This window comes from Chlorocebus sabaeus, chromosome 10 (assembly GCF_047675955.1).
Source record: "Chlorocebus sabaeus isolate Y175 chromosome 10, mChlSab1.0.hap1, whole genome shotgun sequence".
NCBI lineage: Eukaryota > Metazoa > Chordata > Mammalia > Primates > Cercopithecidae > Chlorocebus > Chlorocebus sabaeus.
In genome coordinates this window covers 95,729,486-95,753,205 of record NC_132913.1, presented here as the reverse complement: position 1 = coordinate 95,753,205, position 23,720 = coordinate 95,729,486, and the positions used below count along the sequence as shown (strand labels likewise).

The 23,720-nt window shown below is 41.1% G+C and overlaps 1 protein-coding gene across 6 annotated transcripts; it reads left to right on the top strand.

Moving 5' to 3' along the window:
• The first annotated feature begins 451 nt into the window (after positions 1-451).
• IDH1 (isocitrate dehydrogenase (NADP(+)) 1) lies at positions 452-19,419 on the top strand. Of its 6 annotated transcripts, none has more exons than XM_073019997.1 (10): positions 452-626; positions 1,595-1,665; positions 3,986-4,123; positions 6,903-7,194; positions 10,439-10,544; positions 12,261-12,438; positions 13,730-13,881; positions 15,911-16,051; positions 16,690-16,852; positions 18,481-19,419. In XM_073019997.1, the coding sequence occupies exons 3-10, from the start codon at positions 4,002-4,004 to the stop codon at positions 18,569-18,571; spliced, it is 1,245 nt and encodes a 414-aa protein (XP_072876098.1). In that variant the 5' UTR covers positions 452-626; positions 1,595-1,665; positions 3,986-4,001; the 3' UTR covers positions 18,572-19,419. The 6 variants fall into 6 exon arrangements, with proteins under 6 accessions (XP_072876098.1, XP_072876101.1, XP_037857577.1 ...); XM_073020000.1 differs by having other exon boundaries at positions 456-626; positions 1,595-1,667; positions 3,989-4,123; XM_038001649.2 differs by lacking the exon at positions 452-626 and adding an exon at positions 1,139-1,208.
• The last annotated feature ends 4,301 nt before the right edge of the window (positions 19,420-23,720 follow it).

Here is a 23,720-nt window from a genome sequence, read left to right as displayed (position 1 = left end):
GCGCTGGCTGGGGGCACTCTTTTTTCAGCCAAAGGAACGTTCCATTACCGCCCCTCAGGGGCGCGCCAGGCAGCGGGCCGGCCGAGCTGCCACCGCCCGGGGCGCCCTGTCCGGTTAACTTCAATGCCGACCTGGAAACTCATTCCGTGGTGCTCTAGATTGTTACAAAGTTCTGGGTGGTGCAGCCCCAGCGCGCCCCGCTCCCCGGCCTGCAGGTGGCATACAAGTCTCTCCGCTGTCGGAATTCGGGACTGAATCACTGCGGCGCGGAAACCCCTTCCCCCAACAGGATCACCGGGAAAGTGGCACCATGGAGTCGCTATCCTTGGCTGTGGCCACGCCCCTCTCGCGGACTCCGCCCACTCCACGGGAATTGACTCTTGGCGATTGGAGGCGTGTCGAAGGCGGGGCTGGGGGAGGTGGGCTGAGGAGGCGGGGCCTGGGAGGGGACAAAGCCGGGAAGAGGAAAAGCTCGGACCCGCCCTATGGTCCCGGGTTTCTGCAGAGTCTACTTCAGAAGCCGAGGCACTGGGAGTCCGGTTTGGGATTGCCAGGCTGTGTTTGTGAGTCTGAGCTTGTGAGCGGCTGTGGCGCCCCAACTCCTCGCCAGCATATCATCCCGGCAGGTAACCTCTGGCTCCGAGGGGCGGCCCCGGTCCCTGGCTGTGGTGGGGTGGTTCTAATTCCCCAGAAGGCAGGAATGGGGTAAAGGAAGAAAGCGCAGATCTTGGGTGTGGAGGGAGTCGAGGCCTGCTGGCAAAGAAGGGAACAAATCCAGGTATTGAGAATGGGAAAAGAAAAAGGGGTAGGAGGGGATGCTGGATGCTTGGATATGCAGAAGGCCTGCTTTTGGGCATGGGAGGGAGAAATTGGGCGGTGGGGAAGTTGGATGCAATGACAAGGGGAAAATCATGTCTGCACTTAAGTTGGAAAATCGAGGGGTGGAGGTTGCAAGAATGCATGTAGAAGACTAAGCCTGGAGTGTAGGAGGAAGAAAACGTGCAGCAGCTGCGGGCTGGATGCAAAGAAGGCTGTTAAGCCGAAGACGGGCGTCTGCAGGGAACTCAGGCGGCGGGGAATAGCCCTGAGGCTGATCCCTCGCGCCCGCCAGGGGGCGTGGAGGGGGCGGAGCTCCAGCGGCCTTCCGAGGGGTCGCTAGGCCACACGGGGCCAGAGTGGGCTGGGGAAAACACCCCCGCCAGTTCCGGGTGCGTGGAGTTTAAAAGGTCCCAGCACGAGCGGAGGGGAGGGGAGGGGCGGGCGTGGAGACCTGGAAGGAGGTACCGATCCAGCCGTGGTTGCAGCCCTCTTGCACAACGGCCGTAAGGACGAGTGCAGGCCAAGAGCAAGGACGTGCAAACCCCAAGACCTGCTGACGGGCAGCAAAGCGGGGACACGCAGAGATAATTGTGCTCCCGTGACCTTTATTTGGGAAGTTCCTGCGGGGCCTAAAACTGGCCTTTGTGCCTCCAAATACACTCAGCACTGTACTTGAAACCAGATAAACTGGGCTGTCTGGCAGGTATGAAAAACAGCTAAATTCTCCTGTGAGTGTTCTGTATGTTAACACTTTCTATTCCTCATTTTGTTTTAGGACATAAACTACATTCAGTTGAGTCTGCAAGACTGGGAGGAATTGGGGTGATAAATTCATTCACTGTCAAGGTGAGAATTAGCAATTTCCTCCCTTCTTCTGTACTTTCTTTGATGTGGCAGTACAGTGTTTAACTGGTCTTGGGGACAGGCCGAGGCACTGCAACGGAGTGAGTGAGGAATATTTCCAACAACGAATTCCAACAGCTTCCTTGTTTCTTTTAATCCAGTGCCTTCTCTGCAAGAGAACATTTTTGCCCAGAAATTATTGTAGTTCATGAACTCGGCAAAAAACAATCTGGCCAAAAATTTGAGATTGATGAAAATAATATTAAATGGCTCTTTTTTTTCGTTAAACTATTCTGTATTGTTATTCCAGGTTTATTTTCTGGAATTGCACAAGTATGTTAGGAGATAGGATTCAGCTACTTTAAGAGTAAATGAGCTGGTACCTGTTGGTCTTGGAACAGCCCTTCCTTCTGAAGTTGGGGTTGGGGTGTAGGCAAAATCTTGAGGGGCAAAAAAGGTGGAGAAGTCAGTCCAGTGGGGCCTCGAGCCCATCCCACAGAAATCAGATCCAGAAGAAATACAATTATGTTCCACGTGGTAGTAACAAAAAAGCTTCACTGTTTTAGTTAAAAGATGGTAAAAATTTCATGGCTAAGTAATGTGAGGAAAACCTGAAGCGTTTGAGGTATGCATTATGAGATAAAGAAAGATTATTGTGGAGAATACAGTTGCTTTAACTGAGAAGGAAATAGTGAACTAAAAAGATTATCAGTCTTTTCATTTTAGGTACAATATTTGACCTTTATTAACTGTATTTGCCATCAATGATAAATTGCCATGTCACGACCGTTGCATCATACTATATAGGGGCATGGCCATGGAAGTGTAGTATCAGGAACCAGATAAGTTCACTGCCTCCTTTTTTGCTTTGTTTTAAAATAAGGATGAGTGTGACAGTGGAATCAAACATGAACTGAATCATGTGCTTTCAGCTGTACTACAAATTATACTTGACATTACAGATGGGAAGTAATTGGCTCATCCACACCATTCTGTTCATTTTTTTTTAGTCTAGTTCAGTTCCAGAAGGTTCCCCAAAGGAATCTCCTAAACACTAGTAAGAAAAATTCTAGAATTGCAAATTTGGAAAGTGAAAATGAGCCTGGGGATTGGAAATACATCCAGGCTTGTCGAGAAACTGAGGCTTACTGTCTACTGATCATTATATTTTTATTTAAAGACCAAATTACTTTAGCTCAATTTTTAAAGAAAGACTATTTTAGGCCTCTTATCTAATAAATTTTTTAAGTCAATTCTCTTGACTTTTTTAGTCCTTAAGAGAATAAAAGCAATCTGTAGCTGTGTTGTTGGATTAAAAAAGAGTTTCCATTAGAGCATCATTAGAAGGAATAGATAACTTTTAGCAGGCTCAGGGCTTCTTCTGCCTCTAGGGACAAGCTGGGACATGGTCTTCATTGAAGCCTCACAGTTTCATTTTTTCCAAAGGGTCCACCCTTGCACTTTCTGAGAATCAGATTGATTTGTATATGCTACCACCCTATCCTTAAAGTGCTGTCTTCCTAGGACAATGCACAGATTGTCCTGTCCCACTCACTAGCAGCTTACCCTTGCCTGTGAACAGCCAGAAGAAGATGACAGGGACATGCTTTGGTCCTGGGCAGTGGCCCTACTGTATAGAGATTCTTCTAATTGAGAAATCACTTTGTTGTATTTAGCCCCACATCTCGGATGTCTGAGTTATCTCTAGGAAAACAGTTACACCGGGGAATTCTTCATCTCGCCTTTAGACTTAAAGTTTCCCTAAATATGGGTCACAAGAACCAGTTGAATCTCCTCATGGCTAGTTATTTTTATTAAATAACAAAAATAGCCTCTTAAAAGAGGGGAAATACTAGCACTCACCACTCTGCTCATCTTGAGAGCCCAGTAAAATGATGAGCTGGACTGAAGTGTTTGATAAACATGAGATTGTGGAAATAATCTCATTTCATAAGACAAACCAGTAGTTGAGAATAATGATTGCATTATGAAGGGCATGTTATAGAGTCAGGCTCTCCCACGCTCCAACTAGATGGCCTTGGGAAAGCTCTTTTTCCTTTAACAAAGTAAAATGGGAAAATGATGTCCGTTTTTTAGGATTGTTATGAGGGCTAACTCAGAAACCACATGTGAAACATAACACAATACTTTGTACAGAGAAGATACTCAATTCTAATGGTAAATAGAATTGCTGTTACCTCAACTGCGCATAAATTGAATTGCATGAATTGTTCTTTTAGTAGTCACCACGTTGTTTATATATTTACTTTCCCAATTATAATGAAATAAATGACAAGGTATGTATTTTTTTTTTTCTTTTTAGGTTTATTGAAGTCAAAATGTCCAAAAAAATCAGTGGCGGTTCTGTGGTAGAGCTGCAAGGAGATGAAATGACACGAATCATTTGGGAATTGATTAAAGAGAAACTCATTTTTCCCTATGTGGAATTGGATCTACATAGGTAAATGAGTTACCCCTCCGTGTAGCAAACTCAGAAAGTATAATTGGCTGGGCATGGTGGTACACACCTGAAGTCGCAGCTACTTAGAAGGGAGAGGCAAGAGGATCCCTCAAGGCTAGGAATTCAAGTCCAACCTGGGCAACAGAATGAGACCCCATCACTTTAAAAAAAAAGAAAAACAAAAGGGAAGGAGAAACAGGAAGAAAAAAAAAAGAACATAATCTGAATTATTTTGAGGTGAAGTTAGCTTTTTTTATATAGATATAGCTGTGTTTTGTGAATAAAGTTTATTTTAAGCCTAAATATATTCAGATGAATCTTCTATTTTAATTTTAACATACTGCTAGAAAAACTTGATTTATCATCTAAAAGTCAAGAATCATAAGGGAAAGAATGATTTTCAGATTCTTCTAACCTTCTGTTTCCTGTAAAGGTTTTATTTGTAACAAAGCAGTGGCTAATAGTAGTACAATGTATTGAGAAAAGGGAAATAAGAGAGGATGTAAGAAACAGTAAACTGTATGCAGTTAACACAGTTTTGTCATTTCAAACTCAATTTTCTATCACTCTGCTTAGTCAACGGACCTGTTTCCTTTTCATTCCTCACCTTTTGCCCTTTTCATATAATTGTGGTGCAGAAAGAATTCATGAAGTTACTTAATTGAACCCCTCCTTTCCAGCAAAAGTTCCCTTAAATCCTGTGTCTCTTTGCCCTGCGTGTAAAGTGCTTGGGGACAGATGCAAACGTCTATGTAATTCTCTCATTTTTTTCGCTGTGTTTTTTATAAACTTGCTTCTATTCTTTGTATCTTTAGGTAGAGATAGAATTTTTTAAAGGGTAAAATGGCTGAAGTCTGGCATAGTAAAATATTCAGCAACACATTTCAGCCAAACTGTTGGCAACTCTAAGTGTGTTTGCCTCAGCCCAGAATTAGCCATCAAAATTTGTCCTAAGGACCTGATTGAGTGGAGACATTTAATTCACATAATGTCATTAAACATACTTTTTAATTATTCTAAACCTAAGCTGCTGATGTCTATATTGAAATCATAAGATATAAATGCTTGCAGAAGTCAACCAAACATATAAAAAATTAGGCATAAAAATATCTTCCAACTAGGTTAAAAAAACAGCATTTTAGGAACTCCTGTTTTAGGACTTTACATGACAGTAGGTGAACTGGCAGGGTTCTTGTCCTTATAATGGCTGCAAAGATGCTTTGAGGCTCTTTAGTGTGGAATCATGAGGAGTTTTAAAGGGTAGTCACTAGGAGGAAAAAAGTTGGTGGCTGCAGACTAGATAATTTTTGGAGGCTCAAACAAATTTTAAATTTTTCCAAAATTGCTATGATTATCACTGACTGGTTCTTTTTGAGGAGAATGGAGCAGATAGTTTGTTTTATGTAGGCTGGACAGTGGTCCCGGTAATTTGTTCCTTCCTTTCTTGTTAGAAATGTTAAGAAGACAAGCAAAAAATCTGCTAATTTGCTGGTAGATTCTCCTCATGAGAAATGGTTCCCAGGAACTTGAAAATTACTGATCATACCTCCTGTTAGAGTTGGGATTGGATCAGCATTTCCTGTGCAAGAAGATAACAAAGGACATGACTTCGCTAGATTTATATGATTTATCTAAAGTCGAAGCAGCTGGGAATTATTTTTATCTGGAAATAAGTCAAGATTACTATCTCTTTGTTTGCATCATGAGTTGGGTAGGAGATCTAAGAAAGGAAGATAAAGGAACCAAAAAGAAATCTAGAGGCATAATAGTTCAGCAAGTTTTAAGAGCTGAAAAACTTTTCTTTAAATCCTTGGAGAACAGAATACATTGTTACATTATTTTGTTTTCTTGCTTTTTAACAAACTGTTACATGCTTCAAATAAAGCTCTGCAGTCATTTTCTATGTTCCCTGGACAACCCAACATTCTTTCAGCTCTGAATGACCTGCAATCTTAGTCTTGGTGTATATTAAGCTATAACTCTCTGGTATATACAAAACCATGATGATTCCATTAGTTACCCAATAAACTGTAGGCTTGTTTCCAGAACAAGCACTTGCTCAAGAATTAGAGAAAGAATTAGCCGGGCATGGTGGCGCATGCCTGTAGTCCCAGCGGCTTGGGAGGCTGAGGCGGGAGAATCACGTGAACCCAGGAGGCAGAGGTTGAGTGAGCTGAGATCATGCCACTGCACTCCAGCCTGGGCAACAAAACAAGACTCGTCTCAAAAATAATAATAATAATAATAATTAGGGAAAGGCTAATTTTATGACTGGCATTAATGAAGGAGCCATTAGCATTTTTGGCATCAACCGTCACATCTTTACATCCTACCACTTTAATGTCAAAATACAAAAAATCCTTTAAGCCCTCCCACCCCTTTTATTTTTAAAGAACAATATTTACTAAGGGAAAAAGGTGGCTCTTAGGCTTACACTTAATTATACTAATTATATGGAGAGAAACCCGGCCATTATTTCCTCTATCTGTTGAAAAACAGGAGGCAAAGGGCAGAGTTTGATGGTTTCCATTCAGTTTCCTGATAGACAGCTTACCATTACAAGAGGAGGGGCAGCCCAGCAGTCTAGCCTCTCTTAGTTCTCTTTTTAGTTGGCACCCATGTTCTGTGTTTAGGGTGTGCTAATGCTAAAACTTGGCAGATTTTGGTATACTTGGAGCCTTCACTTTCTCATAATGAGCTCTATATGCCATCACTGTAGTTATAGGTTATAACTATCCGTTTGTCTGAAAAATTTTGCTTGTAATTTTTCTCTTTCCAGCTATGATTTAGGCGTAGAGAATCGTGATGCCACCAACGACCAGGTCACCAAGGATGCCGCAGAAGCTATAAAGAAGTATAATGTTGGCGTCAAATGTGCCACTATCACTCCTGATGAGAAGAGGGTTGAGGAGTTCAAGTTGAAACAAATGTGGAAATCACCAAATGGCACCATACGAAATATTCTGGGTGGCACGGTCTTCAGAGAAGCCATTATCTGCAAAAATATCCCCCGGCTTGTGAGTGGATGGGTAAAACCTATCATCATAGGTCGTCATGCTTACGGGGATCAAGTAAGTCATGTTGGCAATAATTTGATTTTCCATGTTCTTTTTTCGTGGCCGAGACTTTCCAACTTATATGTGTTTTATTCTTACCTTTTGGTATCTATACCCATTAAGCAAGGTACAAAATTGACCAATGCATATATGTATAACTGTATATTTACACACATTTAGCTAAAGGCAAATACAAATAAACTTACAAATAGGCATCCATCTCAGCACATTTTTTCAAACATGCTGTTTTTTTTTCCTTTATCCTTTTATTCAGTTATACCATAGGATATTGCCATTTTTATGTTTGCAATTTCATATGGTTCAACCAGATCTGTGGTTTTCAACACTGGCTGCACAATAGGATCCCCCTACAAGTTTTTTTGGTGGTTTTGTTTTGCTTAGCTTGATTTGTTCCTTTGTTTTAGTTCCAATGTTGAGTACCACCCTACACAAATTGAAATCTGAATTCCATGGGGTTTAGCCATTTTAAAGCTCCCCAGGTGAATCTAATATGCAAACTTGAGAACCACCAAAGATTATATTAAACATGATCCCATCATGCATAAAAGAAAAAACTGGCTGGGTACCATCGTTCACATCTGTAATCCTAGCACTTTGAAGGCCAAGTTGGAAGGACTGCTTGAGGCCAGGAGTTTGAGACTAGCCTGAATAGCAGAACCCTGTCTCTACAAAAATGAAAAGTATTTCAATAATCACATCAATTGCTCATGGAAGAGCCAGTTTTGTTGTTTATTCATATTTAAAGTGAGTAGGCAAAGCTGAGTGGAGTGGCATGTGCCTATAGTCTCAGCTATTTGGGAGGCTGAGGCCTGAGGATCCCTTAAGCCCAGGAGTTCAAGGTTACAGCTATGAGCTATGATCACACCACTGCCTGCACAACAGAGCAAGACCCTGTCTCAAAAAAGAAAAAGGAAAAAAAAAAAAACTGACTCGGTAGTTGAAAGCAGCTTTACTAAAGCATTCCTTCCTGCCTGGAAAAACAGTATTGCTTCTTTACTTCTGTACCAGTAGGCTTGTTGCCAAATTAAGCAAAAAACTGCCAAGTAAACAAAATCAAAGTTCAGTGTTGAAACTGAGGTTTCAGACTTTCACAGAAAGTAGTTTATGTCTTAAAAGGACCTTAAAAACAGGAATCTCTGATGTTGAAATCTGGAGGTTTTAATGTAGCCATCACTGAAAACAGTGTGTTGAGGGTAAACAGTTTAGTCCTTGAGGGATCAGTTAACTTTGTTCCACCCTGTGGCTAAAACTATCCTTTCGTCCTGGCCAGAGCCTTCAGAAATAGCTCCCAGGGGCCCAGGCAAGGGAAGGTAGATGGCAGTGGTACAAACTCGCTAATCTTGCAAACATCACCCTAGATTCTTTCGGGCTCAGTCGTGCCTTTTTTGTGTGTGTATCCTTTTTGTGTTTTGTTTTTGAGACAGTCTCGCTCTGCCGCCCAGGCTAGAGTACAGTGGCATGATGTCAGCTCACTACAAGCTCCACCTCCTGGGTCAAGCAATTCTCCTGCCTCAGCCTGCTGAGTAGCTGGGGATTACAGGCACCCGCCACCACACCTGGCTAATTTTTGTGTTTTTAGTAGGGATGGGGTTTCATCATGTTGGTCAGTCTGGTCTTGAACTCCTGACCTCGTGATCCGCCCGTCTTTGCCTCCCAAAGTGCTGGGATTACAGGCGTGAGCCACCACGCCTGGCCTTCCTTTGTTTTTGTTTTGTTTTGTTTTTATTTTGGCATCAGTTATTTGTAAAAATGGCCATTGTACTTATTAAAGTCCAGAAAGAGAATTTCAAACCTCAGGTTGATTCACAGACTGTTTAAATATACATAAACCTATACAATGCATTTATGGTGCTTTGGTGCCTCAGTTTCTCCCTTTTCAGAAATAGTAATAAATTACCACTCATTTATTTTACAGACTTTATATGTCAACAATGTTCTGTGTAAAGTAGGTATTTAATCTTCATTGTTACTTGCTGTTCTTTTACCAACTGTTATTAGTATTTCTTTTTTTTTTTTCCCCCGAGACGGAGTCTTGCTCTGTTGCCCAGGCAGGAGTGCAGTGGCACGATCTCAGCTCACTGCAAGCTCCGCCTCCTGGGTTCACACCATTCTCCTGCTTCAGCCTCCTGAGTAGCTGGGACTACAGGTGCCCACCACCACGCCCGGCAAATTTTTTGTATTTTTAGTAGAGACGGGGTTTCACCGTGTTAGCCAGGATGGTCTCGATCTGCTGAGCTTGTGATCCACCCGCCTTGGCCTCCCAAAGTGCTGGGATTACAGGCGTGAGCCACCACGCTCGGCCTGTTATTAGTATTTCTCTACACATATAGATGTGGCCAGCGCCTGCTGGTACCTAACTCTGCAAGTATCTGATTCAAGTCATTGAAGAAGATACAATGCAGCAAAGACTTCTGGATGTCTAGTATATGCCAGGCATATTATTCCACTCAGTAGCTGAGGCCCATAAGGGAGGTGTCTGTCCTTGAACAGCCCTTTCCTAAAAATCATCATCATCCCATTGTAGCTGCTCCCAGAATGATTTGATTGCTCCATATGAACAAGTCCTATAATACTAGTAACAATGATACCATGAGAGACCAAGCTCCGATGGCCTAAGTAAGGACCAGACCTCAAGTCCTTTGACCCTGGATGCAGTATTTGTACTATATCATAGTTCCCTCCTTGTAAGGCTGATGTAAGAATCAAATGAGATGATGCAAGTTAAGTACTTAAAGCATCTGGCATAGAGTAAGGACAAAGCATTAGCTACCTCAGTACTACAACTAGTATTGTTATCATCACCCTCTAGGGAGACTTCCCTGGCTTCCATGCCATGGTCACCTCTTTTCTTTTGTCATCCTATTGTCTTTTTTTTGGGGTGGGGGTCTATACTCTCTTTTGGCATTTGAAAGCTCTTATATTGCTTTTCACTTGTATATGTCTTTATTGGGTTGTAAACTTCCTAAAGGAAAGTGGCTTATGTTATTCTCTGTCCTCTCCAGATCAGTGCTCAGAAAACTTTCCTGTACATCATATAGGCACCTAATAAATATTTACTGATTTGGGGGAACTTCTAGACCTCTTCATCCACATCTCCTAAAAAAAAAAAAAAAGAAAAGAAATTTGACATACTGCCCTATTTGTCTAGGTGTCTTCTAGGTCTATATTGTATGAATATTTTCCTTATAATTCCTGCTAGGGTATTTTTTTTTCTTTATACCTTTTCCCCCCTACATAGTACAGAGCAACTGATTTTGTTGTTCCTGGGCCTGGAAAAGTAGAGATAACCTACACACCAAGTGACGGAACCCAAAAGGTGACATACCTGGTACATAACTTTGAAGGTATGTATGACTGTAGCATAAGCTTCATCTTTTTTTTTTTTAAACAAATGATTTAGATAACATTTTTATTGCTCTTTTAAAGTTAGTTATGTGGTTGCCTAAAAATATAATCTGAATCTACAGTGTTTTTGCAAAACCCGAAACCTGACATAAAAAAGTAATTTGCTTCCATGCCTTCCTGTGGCATGATTAAAGGCACAAAACGGTTAGCCAGTTAATTGGAAATGCCTTTAGGCAAAGACAAGGAGATAATTACGCATTTATCTTAAAGCACAGAGAGAAGGTTGGCAGAAATCTGTTGTGCGTAAATTGTATACATTAAATATTAATATTCTCAAATCACCTGGCATATAATCCTGCCCTTTGCTCTGATAGGGTTTGTATCTGGAAGAGGTTGCATTATGTATTTGCTGAAGTTTTCTTCTTGCCCTTCTGGGTATTTATCCTGTGAAAGTAGAACATTTGCTTTTTGCCTTTTCTTTCCCAGCTACCCTGCTACCTTTGATGGTAAATCCCACCCACAAGTTGTTGAAACAATTAGTCGGCCCTTTTCCTTCACTATTGAAGTTGTTGAAAGCACTCACACAAACAAAAAAAACCCCAACAGTCACCTAGCTTTTGTTTTTCTTGCCACTTCCAAATAATATCATTTATTGGAATCTGGTTCTGCAGGCTTCAGCACCTTTCACTCTGAACCCAAGTTAACCCTGAGCGTTGGCATAGATTCAAGTTCTATCTAAACAGAGTTCAGTAAGAGTTGTAAAACACGGTGATTACATGTAGCATAATTATTTCTACTTATTTCTACCAACTACAGGAGGAGTGCTCAGTATCCTCCAGGAGATTATAAGAATTTTCATTCAGTATTTGAAATGCAAGTTTTTCTCAATAACTGAGGATTGAGTGTACCCCTAAAGTTTAAAATAGATGTTGGGAATTGTAAAGGTAGGTGTGTTTGTCCATTCTTGCGTTGCTATAAAGAAGTACCTGAGGCTGCGTGACTTATAAAGAAAAGAGGTTTAATTGGCTCATGGTTCTGCAGGCTGTGCACGCCTGGCTCCAACACCTGTTCCTGGTGAGGGCCTCAGGAAGCTTCCAATCTTGGCAGAAGGTGAACAGACAATAGGTGTATCACATAGCAAGAGAAAGAGAAGGGGGAGGTCCCAGACTCTTTTAAACAACCAAATTTCAAGTGAATTAACTGAGCGAGAACTCACATAATCACCAAAGGGGATGGTGCTAAGCCATGCATAAGAGATCCAACCCCATGTTCCAATCACCTCCCACCGGGCCCCACCTCCAACATTGGGAATCACATTTCAACATGAGATTTGGAAGGGACAAATATCCAAACCATATCAGTATGTAAAAGAAGTTTCAAAATTATTTGCCTTTTCTTACATGTATTTCTGCTTCATACCAGTTTTTGGTATTTCTGCATCTTCAGGATTTTAAAGACTGTATGTTTTTTCATTTCTGTTGTACTTCCAAAGCAAGTTAGAATGTCCTTATCTAGAACTGGCTTTTCTCTCATTATATGCCTCAGAAATTTGTAGAATATTCAGGTTGGAAACCTCTCTGGGACTTCTGAAGTCTAGTCTCAGATGTGAGAGCTGAGAAGTAGGTCATTCGGTTGTGATAGGTAACTTTAGCCTTATTACAACTACACTACATTTATTCTCCCTTTTTTTCCTCTCATTGGTTTCTCCTCTACAGAGGGTGGTGGTGTTGCCATGGGGATGTATAATCAAGATAAGTCAATTGAAGATTTTGCACACAGTTCCTTCCAAATGGCTCTGTCTAAGGGTTGGCCTTTGTATCTGAGCACCAAAAACACTATTCTGAAGAAATATGATGGGCGTTTTAAAGACATCTTTCAGGAGATATATGACAAGTAACTATAGTTCTTTTTTAACATTTTCCTTATTCTCAAGTAAGCTGACATTTGTCATATAGAGTATGTATCTCCCTGTCCCTATGATTCTGGGGAAATTGAGTGAAAATCATCACTGTCTCTTAAAGATAAGGGCAAAGCTGAGATTTAGCAGTAGTGAAACAAAACCACTCAGAGTTGCTTTTAGAAGACAAACATGTTCTTAAATAAGCGCCCCACATGAATTTTTTTCAGACCCAGGTTCTTTAATGTTTAAATGAAAGTACCCTGTTAGTGATAGGAAGTTCTAATTTTTCATGTGGGAGTTTCTAAGTCAGACCCATTTCCATGCTTTCTGAAGCCCATTGTTAGTATTTAAAACTCTGTTTTAGTGGAGTCATTTGAGCTTAAGTCTAAGTTTATAACAACACTGGCTTCCACAGCACAGGAGGTGAGCATGTGTTAATATTTAAGATTGGCATAAGTCTCTTTAGGTGCAAGTGTTCAGGCCAAAATGTTCCTGAGTCATTTTGATTCCTCCTCCTGCCGCCCATCTATACCAAGCCCAGAATCTGTCCGAAATATGTTTTAGTTTCCTGAATGACACCAAGCAGTAGAACAGCCTTTTCAAAAATACATTTTTAAAATAAGCTGAATCTCACGGCCGGGCGCAGTGGCTCAAGCCTGTAATCCCAGCACTTTGGGAGGCCGAGATGGGCGGATCACGAGGTCAGGAGATCGAGACCATCCTGGCTAACACGGTGAAACCCCGTCTCTACTAAAATACAAAAAAAATTAGCTGGGCGAGGTGGCGGGCGCCTGTACTCCCAGCTACTCGGGAGGCTGAGGCAGGAGAATGGCGTGAACTCGGGAGGCGGGGCTTGCAGTGAGCTGAGATCCAGCCACTGCACTCCAGCCTGGGCAACAGAGCCAGACTCCGTCTCAAAAAATAAATAAATAAATAAATAATAAAATAAAATAAAATAAAATAAGCTGAATCTCAAGAATCTGAGCTATAGTATAATGAAAACTGAAAAGTGAGGTAGTCATTGGGATACTCTGCTGTCTCAATTCTCACAGCTTCCCTGCAAGGTGGGTAAAATTGTTCTTACAGATGGTCAAATTGAGTTTTACAGCTAGAAAATGATTGGGCTAGGATTTGAGCCAATATCTGTCAGATTCCTGAGTTTCTGCTGCTTCCACTAAAATATATGCTGCTTCTTGTGTGTCCTATCTTCTCTTTGGGACAAACAGATGATATCCGTAACAAAATCAATTTTATTATTATTCTCTTTTCTCTCTTGTTTCCTAGGCAGTACAAGTCCCAATTTGAAGCCCAAAAGATCTGGTATGAGCATAGGCTCATTGATGACATGGTGGCCCAAGCTATGAAATCAGAGGGAGGCTTCATCTGGGCCTGTAAAAACTATGATGGTGACGTGCAGTCGGACTCTGTGGCCCAAGGTACGGAGGTGGAGCCTGGCCTGTAGGAACTGGGTCATTCCAGGGTAGTTCTCTAATTTGGGGAGGGGAGTTTTGTAGTCCTTTGCTGTAAAATCATGGAATGTTAAAACTCCAGGTCCACTGTCTTATCTGACAGCTAAGGAAATGAAGCTCAGACTAGAGAAGTGATTTACTCAAGACCACAAAGGAAGTAAATGAGTGGATTGACACTCCTGACTCCAGCCTTAGATGTTAACACAGTTTCTCTCGTAACCTGTTTCCCCACTTCAAGTTTTAAAGCCTACCTGATCTGAAAAATCCCTCCCTTTCCCTGCCCTCCTTGTCCTTTGGTGAAAATGTAAAAAACCAGGGCACTCAGGCAAGGAGGGACAAAATGAGGAGCCTGATCATGTCATAACCAAGCTTTGGTGCCTGCAAAGCTCATTTATCTAGCAGCAGGACCTACTCATGTCCCTCTGCCAGCTGCTATTCTGGTAGAATATAAAACAAATGTGTTTGGCCGGGCACAGTGGCTCATGCCTGTAATCCCAGCACTTTGAGAGGCCAAGGCAGTGGATCACTTGAGGCCAGGAGTTCGAGACCAGCCTGGCCAACATAGCAAAATCCAATCTCTACTTTAAAAAAAAATACCAAAATTAGCCAGCTGCGGTCACATGCCTATAGTCCCAGCCACTCAGGAGGCAGAGGCATGAGAATTTCTTGAGCCTGGGAAGCAGAGGTTGCAGTGAGCTGAGATCATGCCACTATACTAGAGCCTAGGCAACAGAGCAGGACTCTTGTCTCAACAACAACCACGAAATACAAGTGTTTTTGTTTACTGCTTAGCTTATACACAAATACATTGAGCAAAGAACCCTAGGACTGTTTACAGAAATTCCAGGAGAAGTTTCATGCATGGGGTAAGGGCCAAATCAACAGAAACACAGCACCTAGCTTCCTCAGCGCCAAGTTGCCCTTCAGTTTCAGTTGCCCATGGTAGCAGTTGCCCATGGTGTGAACTTGAATCTCTCCAGATGAATGTTTGTTAACTTTAATTATGTTTGTTTTTCCCAAGAAGTACTACTTTCTTTCTCTTATCAGTGTTAAGCATCTCCTCTCAGTTTGAAAATCAGTAGATCAACCTGGTTAAAGATAACTTTTATGTCAGATAAATGAGTTACACAACTCTCCTTACCCTGCTTCTGTTTCTCTACATCCTCACAATCATTTGTACTGAATGCAACAGAGGAAGGAGTGTTGTTGCTTTGTGATGACTCCGTGGTTGATTATTAACGTCACAGGTGATGTTGGGAGGTAGCAAAAATGGAGAAAAGAAGAAAATCAATTGTGTAGATATAAGAGTTGTAATGTGGTTCTTTCAATAAGAAACTACAGAAACGAATTGTTGTATTGAGGGTATGAAAGAGAGCGAGGAAGGGCAACTGGGATGTTCTTGGATCCAACCGATCCTGTATTTACCTGCCTTCTCTTCCCAGTCCCAGCAAGTGTATGAGCAGCTTGAGGGTAGGAGACAGCTCTCATCCATCTTTATTTCCCCAGAACAGCAGAGCATTGCACATAAGAATAACAGTAATAGATTGAGCTCTCACTGTGTCCAGTACTATTCTAAGAAACATATAGTTTTCATATATATTTATGAATATATGTATATTTATCTAATCCCACAGCAACCTAGTAAAGTAGGTGCTGTTATTACTCCCATTTTACAGATAAGAAAACTGAGCCACAGTAGCTATAAAGCCACAGAACTAGAGTGGAATGCAGGCAGTTGGACCCTGAGCCCTCCATCAAGGAGTAGGTACCCCTGAGATAAGTGAGGGGAAAATGCAGCCTTTCCAGACCCATTGGCTCTGACATCTGGAACAGGGATCCTGCCTTCTGAAAGGCAGAATTATTGGTGATTCCATGTGCTCATGTTTACTTTGCTTACTAAGACCTATCAAGATAGAGTCATTTATGCTCTCATTTCTGAGAGACTCAGTGCTCTTCATGCAGTTGGACCCAATGCTTCATGCTCCGCTACTTACAGGGTATGGCTCTCTCGGCATGATGACCAGTGTGCTGGTTTGTCCAGATGGCAAGACAGTAGAAGCAGAGGCTGCTCACGGGACTGTAACCCGTCACTACCGCATGTACCAGAAAGGACAGGAGACGTCCACCAATCCCATTGGTAAGATGGTGTTTACATTGATTTCTCACCAGAGAGTGCTCTCCAAAGGATATCTCCAAAGCAGCTCACATGTGTTCCCTTGGCTGCTCAGTGTTTTGTGTGCAAAGTCATCACTAAGTAGCTGATTTGTTCTACTAGTAAGATCTATTTGAATATGCTTCTTAAAATATACAATATATGCTTTTCTGTTTTGTGGGAGAACATAGGTTACAGAGAAGAATTATCAACAAGCATTTTCCTTTACCCATGGTGCAGTGAAATGTCACATAAGGCTACAAATCTAAAAGTCACATGGATAGATCCTTTCAACCAGTTTCAAAGATAGCACTTTAAAAAGAGATTACAGCCTGGAAAAAGGAGACCAATATAGACAAGAGATAGAAAAGAATGTGACCTTTTCCAAATTAGAAAATGCCTTAAGTTTCAAGCACTAGTACCATGCCATGAAAATGTGTTTTCTTAAAGTTTCTGTTTGGTAAAATATTTCTAACTTTCCTAAAACTTCTGGCCCGTGTTGTTAGTATCTAAAGAAGTCTGTCACCTAAACAAAAAACTATTCTGTTTTTGGGAACTATGAGACATTTGGAAACCTCTGTAACAAGGATGATGGGAGTGCTGGGTTTTTCCCCCCCTTTTAGCTTCCATTTTTGCCTGGACCAGAGGGTTAGCCCACAGAGCAAAGCTTGATAACAATAAAGAACTTGCCTTCTTTGCAAATGCTTTGGAAGAAGTCTGTATTGAGACAATTGAGGCTGGCTTCATGACCAAGGACTTGGCTGCTTGCATTAAAGGTTTACCCAAGTAAGTATAAGATGCCCTAGCGTCTGTGGTCAAATTAACACTTACCCTCATTGGGCTCAGAGCATCAGTGCTTTCTGGAAATATATAAATTGTTGTTCATCATCTAGTTCAGGAGTCAGCAGACATTATCTGTAAATTGTCAGATAGTGAACGTTTTAGGCTTTGTAGGACATACAGTCTTTTTGCAACTACACAACCACTCAACTTTGCCTCTGCCATTGTAGCAAAAAAGCAGTCATAGACAATACAGAATCAAATGGTGTGGCAACACCGCAATCAAACTTTTACGTTCAAAACCAGGCTCGATTTAGTTCATGTGCTGGGCTGTAATTTGCTGACATCCTATCTCGTTGACAATCATTGAATGAAAAGGTTCTATTTAATTTTAAGAAGCAGATTATAGACAAATAGAAACAAAGCTACTTCAGAGGCTATTTTATTCTACACCTTTATTTTCTTTAACTTACCGATGAGAAAAGTGAGCAGCACAGGTTTAAGGTGTGCAATTGTTTATAGTCCCTTACGTATCTGTAACCAATATTTGGGCAAATATTTGACAGCCCATATGTTTACTGAGAATTTTTCTGAGAACATGGTAGCCAGTATCCTGGGGGGATTGGCTCCATATCTCAACCAGTGCATCCACAGAGGTCCCAGGTAGGATCAGTATACCCCATAATGGGGATATACTTGATCACTGCGTGTTTCTTAATTTAAATTTTCAGCAAGATTGCAGTGTTTGAAATGGTCTTATCAGTGGAATACCTTTGTAGCCTATTTAATAGGCACCTGTCAGCAGGATTATGTTACCCAGTCTATTGTCTTTTGTTTTTCCTTTTTTTTCTTTTCTATTGAGACAGAGTCTCGCTCCGCGCAGGCTGGAGTGCAGTGGCGTGATCTCAGCTCACTGCAACCTCTGCCTCCCGGGTTCAAGCGATTCTCCTGCCTCAGCCTCCCAGGTAGCTGGGACTACAGGTGTGTGTCACCATGCCCAGTTAATTTTATATTTTTTATTATTATTATTATTATTATTTTGTATTTTTAGTAGAGACGGGGTTTCACTGTTAGCCAGGATGGTCTCCATCTCTTGACCTCATGATCTGCCCGCCTTGGCCTCCCAAAGTGCTGGGATTATAAGGCATGAGCCACCAGGCCCGGCCTGTCTTTTGTTTTCTTAAGACACTGATAGAAATAATAACATTATAACTTTTTTTAAGGACATGTAACGGTTTGTGGGAAGGTGGGTAAAGGTTTGGCTACGCCCTGAATAAGTTTCGTTATGTTTAAGAATGAGGAAGAAGTGGGATGATTTTGGTCTCAGCAGCATTAGTCTGAACTGAAACTCCGTGATAATTTCACCCCCAAAGCTACATAGCAAGAAACCTAACTGAGTATGTGTGGATGAGTCTCTACTGCAGGTTGCCTAGAGAGCCTGAGTACTGAGCCTGGGTCAGCCCCAGGAACCTTGAACATAGTCATTGTCTATAAATTTTGTAGCTTACTAACATGAATGCATTTTCTTCCAGAAACAAAGAGAATACTATTTTAAGTAGCATTTCTAGGACTTTACTGCTACCTGCTACCATATCAGAGACAAACTAAATTTTCTTTTTCTTCCTCCCCATTAGTGTGCAACGTTCTGACTACTTGAATACATTTGAGTTCATGGACAAACTTGGAGAAAACTTGAAGATCAAACTAGCTCAGGCCAAACTTTAAGTTCGTAACTGGGCTGAGGAGGATAAGTGTCTTTTGGTAACTAGGTCTATAGGTTTACATTTTTCTGTATTACACTCAAGGATAAAGGCAAAATCAATTTTGTAATTTGTTTAGAAGTCAGAGTTTATCTTTTCTATAAGTTTACAGACTTTTTCTTATATATACAATTATTGCCATCTTTGTGAATGTGGCAAGGGACTTTTTTTTAAATTTTGTTTTATTTTCTATTACCAGCCTCAGGATTTGGTTAGTACTGATTTGTATTCACTGTCACTTTTTCTCATGTTCTAATTATAAATGACCAAAATCAAGATTGCTCAAAAGGGTAAATGATAGCACAGTATTGTTCCCTAAAATATGCATAAAGTAGAAATTCACTTCCTTCCCCTCCTGTCCATGACCTTGGGCACAGGGAGGTTCTGGTGTCACAGATGTCCCGTTTTGTGAGGTAGAGCTGTTAAACTTGCACATGACTGGAACAAAGTATGAATGCAACTGAAATGTGTTGAAGATACTGCGGTCATTTTTGTAAAGAGCTTGCTGAATGTTTCCAATAGACTAAATATTGTTTAGGCCGCAGGAGGGTTTGGAATCCGGAATAAATACTACCTGGAGGTTCGTCCTCTCCATTTGTCTCTTTCTCCCCTGGCCTGGCCTGAATATCATGCTACTCTAAATATAGCATATTTCATCCAAGTGCAATAATGTAAACTGCATCTTTTTTGGACTTCTGCTGGCCTGTTTTATTTCTTTTCTGTAAATGTGATTTCTCAGAAGTTGATATTAAACACTATTCTGGTCCTTCTCCTGAACTGTTGATTTTAATTAAAATTAAGTGCTAATGACTATTCTGCGTTTCTGTTTATTGGATGCCAAGCACCATGCTACATCCTAGCCATAGGAGTGTCATCTGAAAAAATGTTCTGCTCTTAAAAAGTTTACCATGGTGGAAATAGATAAGTAAATAGTAAGATGTAGATCCTGCAGTGAAAGGAAAGAGGACCAAAGAGGGAACTAAAGGAAGAATTAAGGAATATTAGAGAATATATTCTATCTATGCACATGCTAAGGAGTTTAGTCATTATATATATATTATCTTGTAAATGATTAGGGAGCCAATGAAGACTTTTAAGAAATAAGGGACTTGATCATATTTTTATTTTTAAAAATAGCACTCTGGGAAACTTGTATAAAAAATGGATAGTGGCTTTGGGAAGCCAAGGCAGGCGGAACACGAGGTCAGGAGTTCAAGACCAGCCTGGCCAATACGGTGAAACCCCATCTCTACTAAAAATACAAAAGTTAGCCAGGCGTGTTGGTGCACGCCTGTAGTCCCAGCTACTCAGGAGGCTGAGGCAGAAGAATCGCTTGAACCTGAGAGGCAGAGGTTGCAGTGAGCCAAGGTCACACCACTGCACTCCAGCCTTGGCAACAGAGTGAGACTCCCTCTCAAAAAAAAAAACGAATGGATAGTGGGGGTGGGGAGGAGGGTGTTGGGTACAGTTGAGGAAGGAGGACCAGTTAGGAAGCTGTTAAAATACTTCAGGTGGGAAATGATGAAGATCTGACCGGAACAGTGGCATCAGGAAGAGAGTGGGATAATCCCTGGGATAACGAAGTTGAATGGATGGGTCTTGGCAAGATCAAGGATATGTGGGGATGGAGGGACAGGAGCAAGTCAGAGATGCTTCCCACTTTGTGGCTTCACACCTGGGGAAAGGCTGCTTTACATCCTAGCATCTCTGGGAGGGAGGCTCTGGTGAGCTTTTGCGCTCTTACACATCAAAAGTCAGTGAGTTGGGGTGGAGATCCTTGGTAATTTCTAGTCTACCTTCCTGGCAAGCTTGGAATTGGGCCCCAGACCCTGCTCTACACAAATCTCCTTGAAGGCCCAATGAAACATGGAGCCTTTCAGAATCCGATGGCATGGAGCTTATTCAAAATGAGCTTTTGACCAACTTCCCTCAGCACTACCCCCAAAATACATCCCAATCCAAGCCCACAGTCCCAGAACAGCCCTGTTGAGAAGAGATTCTCATGAAGTAGGGGAAGCCTATGTGGCTTGGGCAATTTATTACTGACCAAATTGAAGTTAGAATCCAAACCATGTGAGCTCTCCTGGCAAGGGAAATAAAAATCAATTTTCACATAAGATAACCGGTGTCAGGTCACTCAGGTGGTAGAAAAAAAAAGCATCGCTTCTAGTTAACATCAAGAAAGAGGCAATAAATACTTTCATCTCATGTGAGATTTTGAAGATTTTTCAGTAAAAGATTTTATAACCTATATAATCTGTAGTTTGTAAAAGGAATAGAGATCTACATAAATTAGAATAGAAGACACATAATCATTGTTTCTCTGGTGGCTTTTTGCTGATAAATTCAACTAGTCTTTACCTTAATATAATGACATGCCAATGACTCATTTTAACATTAATACCTGTAAGTTTTTTTAATAGGATAGATTGGGATTATAAGGAAAAGGAACGTAAATTCTTTTTACGTGCCTTCATACTATCTCATTTAATTCTCACCAGAGTCTTAAGAAGTTGACTATATACCACTGATATTTTTTATGAGAAAGTAAAAAATTAGAGATGTTATTAATAATTAAACATGGAACTGATACCTTCTTCCAAAAGGCCACAGGTCTTTTGCTCTTTGGAAAATATATTTTTTTTCTCTCTCTTTTGAGATGGAGTCTTGTTCTGTTGCCCAGGCTAGAGTGCAACAGCATGATCTTGGCTCACTGCAGCCCCCGCCTCCCAGGTCCAAGTGATTCACCTGCCTCAGCCTCCCAAGTAGCTGGGATTACAGGCGCCGGTCACCAAGCCCGGCTAATTTTTGTATTTTTAATAGAGATGGGGTTTCACCATGTTGGCCAGGCTGGTCTCGAACTCCTGACATTCCGCCTCAGCCTCCCAAAGTGCTGGGATTACAGGCGTGAGCCACCACACCCAGCCATAAACATATTTAAAGCCCTTTGATGTCCAATATACTGGTTAAATGTAGTATTCTTCAGATTGTTAGATATTTGGCTTCTTATAAAATTCAAATTGTTTTAACATTTTAAACTTTACATCCAAAAAAAAATTGTCAAATAAAATGTGTTTTGCACTCTCCTCCTCTCATCTAAACTTATAACTCAGCTGAGCACAGTGGTTCACGCTTATAATCCCAGCACTTTAGGAAGCTTGAGGTCAGGAGTTTGAGACCAGCCTGGCCAACATGGTGAAACCCCATCTCTACTAAAAATACAAAAATTAGCCAGGCGTGGTGGCTGTAGTTATTCAGGAGGCAGAGGCAAGAGAATCACTTGAATCTGGGAGGCAGAGGTTGTAGTGAGCAAAGACTGCACCACCGCACTCCAGCCTGGGCAACAGAATGAGACTCTATCTCAAAAAATAATAATAATTTTAAAAAATTAACTTATTACTCTTGTTTTCAGATTTTTGACTGGTAACTTCTTCATAACTGTTAGAGCATCCATTTCCTCTTTCATTAACAAGATTTTAATAAATTTTAAAAGTGTTTTGGGCCAGACATGGTAGCTCACACCTGTAATCCCAGCACTTTGGGAGGCTGAGGCGGCCGGATCACTTGAGGTCAAGACCAGCCTAGCCAACATGACGAAACCCTGTCTCTACTAAAAATACAAAAATTAGCCAGGCATGGGTGGCGGTCACCTGTAGTCCCAGCTACTCAGGAGGCTGAGGCAGGAGAATCGCTTGAACCCAGGAGGCGGAGGCTGCAATAAGCTGAGATTGCACCACTGCACTCCAGCCTGGGCAACAGAGTGAAATTCCATCTCCAAAAAAAAAAAAAAAAAAAGTGTTTTGTTTCTACTGCTTTGACCAAAGTTGCAAAATACATCAGTGGCCATTTTGAACTGGAACTTGGGACTCACATTTCAGGTTTGGGTAGGAGATGAAAACATCACATATAACAAAATGATGGCATTGGACTGGGTGATTTTAAATAGTTCCTCCAGCACTCACAAGCATCCTCAGAGTTGATCCGGTGAGTGAAAATCAACATTTGGCCTAATGTCTATCAAGATCAGCATTTGGCCAAGAACCCAGTTAATGTTCTAAAATAATTAGCAAATGAACAGATGCTGACCAATACATTCAGAGGCTGATGGTTTATTATGTAACAACCAGAGGATCAGAATTGTTGACCTGGGAAATGATTACTCTTTAGCACAACATAGAAGGCAGCAGGATCCAGGGACAGGGAAAATATGAGTTCCAGACTTCAAAACTCTAAATTGTAGGTACTGTTTCTTAAGAAGAATTTCTAACTGAAAATATGTAAAATTTAATCTTAGCAGTCAGAATCACAGCTCCCTTGTGTTCCTGCTTGATACATAAAATCCTTCTACAACACTAACAAGTGACCTATCATCTACTTAAATATTATATAATAATTATTTCCCCCAAATTAAGAGTCTTGGCTCTTCTTATTAAGAAGGAAATTAGAAACTAATATAAAGAATGATAATGAAGACTTTGGATATTTATATCAATACTGATAAAAGTTTTGCACTCACCTCTCTAATATTAGAGATTTTCACAACCCCTATTTTTAATATTAGGGAGAATGTAGCTTCCAAACTGTGAATTCCTCTGGAACAAGAAACTCAAAGAACTCTGAATTTGGATGATATCTCAGACTCCGCAGGAGGGGAATTTGGCAGATACTGTAGCATTGTTTATGAAACTGGCCCAATTGTCCCATAAAACTAATATTTATGGTTTCTTCTGAATAAACAGAAAAATTGGCCTTCCTAGTCTTAAAACTTGAAAAAGTTACATTTGTCTTATCTGAGTTCCTTTCTCAGGAAATAGACCATCAGGCCTCTCAGATAGCATCAAGGAATTGGAATTTACGAGATCATTGCATCTGGACAAGGAAACATCAGACCCCTCACCCATCATGATTGTTGAGGCAATTCCCTGCTTCCTGTTGACCAACTCCTCTCCCTTACCCCTCCGTAATTCCTGTTTCCCTGAATGTAATTACATTTCTTCCCTACTTTATAAACCCTTAATTTTAGTCAGGTAGATGGATTTGAGACTGATCTCAAATCAGTGGGTGAGACAGATTGGGTTCAACTCTGAATACAGCACGCGCAAGTGGGAATTTAC

Excerpts from the sequence above, each read along its gene's own strand:
- IDH1 (XM_073019997.1), top strand. The coding sequence starts at position 4,002 with ATGTCCAAAAAAATCAGTGGCGGTTCTGTGGTAGAGCTGCAAGGAGAT. Across the intron at positions 10,545-12,260 it reads CCTGGTACATAACTTTGAAG|AGGGTGGTGGTGTTGCCATG; the intron begins GTATGTATGACT and ends TCTCCTCTACAG. Across the intron at positions 16,853-18,480 it reads TGCATTAAAGGTTTACCCAA|TGTGCAACGTTCTGACTACT; the intron begins GTAAGTATAAGA and ends CCTCCCCATTAG.